Source organism: Austrofundulus limnaeus, unplaced genomic scaffold (assembly GCF_001266775.1).
Source record: "Austrofundulus limnaeus strain Quisiro unplaced genomic scaffold, Austrofundulus_limnaeus-1.0 Scaffold176, whole genome shotgun sequence".
Classification (NCBI taxonomy): domain Eukaryota; kingdom Metazoa; phylum Chordata; class Actinopteri; order Cyprinodontiformes; family Rivulidae; genus Austrofundulus; species Austrofundulus limnaeus.
The window spans coordinates 1,046,574-1,050,195 of NW_013952578.1; the positions used below are offsets into that span (position 1 = coordinate 1,046,574).

General features: G+C 39.5%; 1 protein-coding gene and 1 non-coding gene across 2 annotated transcripts in view; one reads left to right on the forward strand and one right to left on the reverse strand.

Annotated features, from left to right (window-relative positions):
• The window catches only part of nasp (nuclear autoantigenic sperm protein (histone-binding)), a gene marked incomplete in the record, with an annotated part of 13,467 nt that extends 11,949 nt beyond the window's left edge, over positions 1-1,518 (reverse strand). Inside the window, 4 exon segments of the mRNA XM_014017772.1 lie at positions 428-508; positions 744-857; positions 946-984; positions 1,345-1,518. Coding sequence (XP_013873226.1) covers positions 428-508; positions 744-857; positions 946-984; positions 1,345-1,382 — 272 coding nt within the window.
• Positions 1,519-1,768: 250 nt separating this feature from the next.
• trnam-cau (transfer RNA methionine (anticodon CAU)) lies at positions 1,769-1,841 on the forward strand. Its single transcript has one exon. It is a non-coding gene; the product is annotated as a tRNA-Met (tRNA).
• Positions 1,842-3,622: the final 1,781 nt, after the last annotated feature.

The window sequence follows — 3,622 nt, forward strand, 5'->3', positions numbered from 1 at the left end:
CATTAGTATTAATCATTAATTGATAAGTAGGTTGATAAGATCATTCAACGTGTATGGAGTAGCACAGGTTGATAGACATCCGAGTTATTGTCAAAAAAAAAAAAAAGCTCTCTAACCCAGAGGTTCTCAAACTGGGGTCCCAGGAACCCCAGGGGTCCATTAGAGGTATCTTAGGGGTCCTCAAAAAAAATTCACTAAACTGTTAATATGTTTTTTATTTTTTAAAAAATGCATGAAGAACAATGAAATAATAAAATAAGCATAATAAACTAAATAAAAATATATATTCCCATAGCATTTAGGGGTTGGAACGACAATAAATTATCTTTTAAAAACAGCATGGAGTTTATGACGGGGGTCCCTGGAATTGTTTTTGCCATTTTAAGGGGTCCCCAAACCCAAAACATTTGAGGACCACCGCTCTAACCTTGCAAGCTCCAGCAGGGACTTCCCACACAGGAAAAAGGCCTCACCACACTCATCTGCAGTGTCCCCGAACTGTTCCGCCCTGCACGACGTTAAAACAGTTATAGTGAACATTACATCTTCAAAACACAAAAATGTGTAAATTTATTACGTCTCAAATAAATTATAAAAGTCCTACAAGCAACACAACAGTGGAAAATTCACTTTCAGGCTCTCGTGTGCAGTTTTGAAAAATCCTGAATACAAAAACATCTTAGCAGGCACTTTAAATTACTCTTTTTAAGTTGTTGTTGTTTTTTTTTTTTTTTTGGACTCACAGCATGCTGCAGGCATCCTGGAAAACACTGACAGCAGAAACAACATCCCCCATCACCAGATGCCTTTTCCCTGTGCCCATCAGTTTCTTCGCCTCCTCCATCACATCACCTGAGCTGCACAGAGACAACATTCACACAGCTATAAACTGATCAGTAGAAGAGGGAAAAACACGCTTCAAACCAATAAAATGAATGGACTCACCTTTTTGCTACAGCTGTTGACGAGCATGGCTTTTCCTCACTGCAAGAGTGAAAACCAACACAGTGGAACAGTTTATTCTGAAGTAGCCAAAACAAAAAAAACTTTTACTTTTAGGGTTAATGTGGCCGAAGCCGATGGCTACGCCTTGTTGTTGTTAGCATTCCTGGTTAGCCTGCTAGCTCTGCAGCGAGGAGTTGATAGTGAGCGATAGCATTAGCATTCAACTACCGTCAACCATCCGGTCAGCTTATATCTACGCTCATGCCAAAACGTATTGCATTATGTATTAGCTGTTGTAATTCATTAAGTGTTGACATTGTGCCCATTAAGCTAAAATCTGTTTATCCGCTCCAGTCCACACTGACTGTCTGACTAGTGAACAATAACAAACGGTCTTACCTCCCAGAGCCAGGCGCGGTGGACGCTTCTTCGGGCATTTTTAATCGAAGGACAGCGAGATAACCCAAAACTAAAAGCCGACTCTGCTCCAAACGACAAAACCAACCGACTCCTTAAAAGCGTCTTTGTTGGCGCGCTTAAATACAGGAAAAAAGGGTATTCTATTTCCGCTTCTGTTAGAACGCGGGAGATTGCTCTTAAAGGGGCCGCAGCAAGGACATTTGTAAAAAATAAAATAAATAAGACTAAAAAAACCCCCACAAATTATATGTGGGAAAAGAACTACATGTTATGTGGCATGGGGTAAGGTTTTTAATGCTGTGTGGAAATTAAAACATAAAAAAATCAGGATCACACAGAACTGACCAAGTTTGACCTCCCCTTTATTTATTTTTTTCGGAGGCCTTTAATTCAACGTAGCGTGGCCTCGTTGGCGCAGTTGGCAGCGCGTCAGTCTCATAATCTGAAGGTCGTGAGTTCGAGCCTCACACGGGGCACAGCTTTTTTTATTTTTAGTTATTAAATATAAACACTTAAATATTATTTACCTATTAATGAGCGTAGAATATAGTTGACTGTATGTCCGTCAGTTTTCTGCCGCTTTACGGAATCGGGTCACGGGGGCAGCAGCCTAAGCAGAGAGACCCCCCTCTCCTCAGCCACCTGGGTCCAGCTCGTCTGGGGGAATCTCAAGGTGTTCCCAGGCCAGCTGAGAAACATAGTCCCTCCAGTGTGTCCTGGGTCTTCCTCTGGGCCTCCTACCAGTGGGACGTGCCCGGAACACCTCACCAGGGAGGCGTCCAGGAGGCTTCCTAACCAGATGTCCGAGCCACCTCAACTGGCTCCTCTCGACGTGGAGGAGCAGCGATAACACATGAAGCTTATTTCCATCGTGGTCCAGCACAATTACTGTTTTTTTTTTTTTTTAGCTCGTGGCGATGAGGGTGGTAAACTACAGCAGACATACATGACAATTAATTATTTAACTGAATAAGTATTTGTATTTATTTGTTTATTTTTACATGGGTTTCGGGAAGCTACTTTGCAAAGTGAGAAGTGATCGCCTGCTCTGAACAAGTTCGAGTCCGTCATTGGTCTGATTTTGCACAAACCTGGATACTTTGCGAGCTGATTGGCTGGAGGTATCCTCGAGGGGCGTGTCTCAAGAATGTAGTGAGTTCGGAGCGAGTTCGAGCCCTGCGCTTAGTTTCTTTTCCTCTAATACACACGAACATCTAATTTTAAATATTTTACATATTTTAAAGTATTTTTATAATTAAAAAGGCGTAGAACATGATTTTTTTTTTAAATTAATAGACAAACTTTACACGATTACTGTTAAACTTAGGTTATTAAAAATGTGTATGACCCAAAACACCCAGCAGGGGGCGGACCTAATGCCATATTTCCTTACATCCGACTTTAATCTTTATAAATTCAAGCTTGTTGAGAACAAAACTAGTCAGCACATAAAATACCACCTCTAAACACAATAAAACATGGCATACCGTCTATTTTCCAACTGGAAACTTAAATATAGTGGCTCCATCCAGGGCAGTGGCGCCATCATCCGTCCAGTTAAATCGTGGTTAAGACATCCAATAAAAAGTCTCAGTTCGGAACACAGCTCGCTGGACCGGGTTCGATCCCCCATCCTGACGGGATATTTTTCCAGTGATTTCATCCCTCCGTGATTAATAGTTACTGTCACTTGTAGTTGTTGAAACGTTAGTAAATATGTGCTTTAAGTATCTATTTATTATTTTTGACAGAAGGTATACTTCTGGTGATTTCCTGTTTACTTGGAGCTCAACAATTAGGTATATTATACCTCAAATATACCTCACTAGAGCTCAAGACCGGTGCGCTCGTACGTCATTTCCGGTATGAGTTCAATAACTCATGTAAGTTATTATTTGTAAATAGACGTGAAAGCTAGCTCTTATCTGTGATTTTTTTTTATGTTTTGAGTCTTTATATTGGGTAATATTCTCAATGGTAAAATATTATAAATGTCTAATTACTTAATAATTACAGTAATAAACGACTTGAAAGACTAAATACATATTACACAGGGGCACTGCATGCAACACTTTTATTGCAGCATTATGAACATTAAGGAAATCATCATTATCATTTATCAGCGAACAACAACGTTCAAACACAAAATATAAACAATAAAAACATACATTAAAATATAAACATAAATTGTAGTGAAAAAATGTAGCCGAAAAAAATTAAATAAAAGTACACATTATTTAAAAAAACCATTACTAAC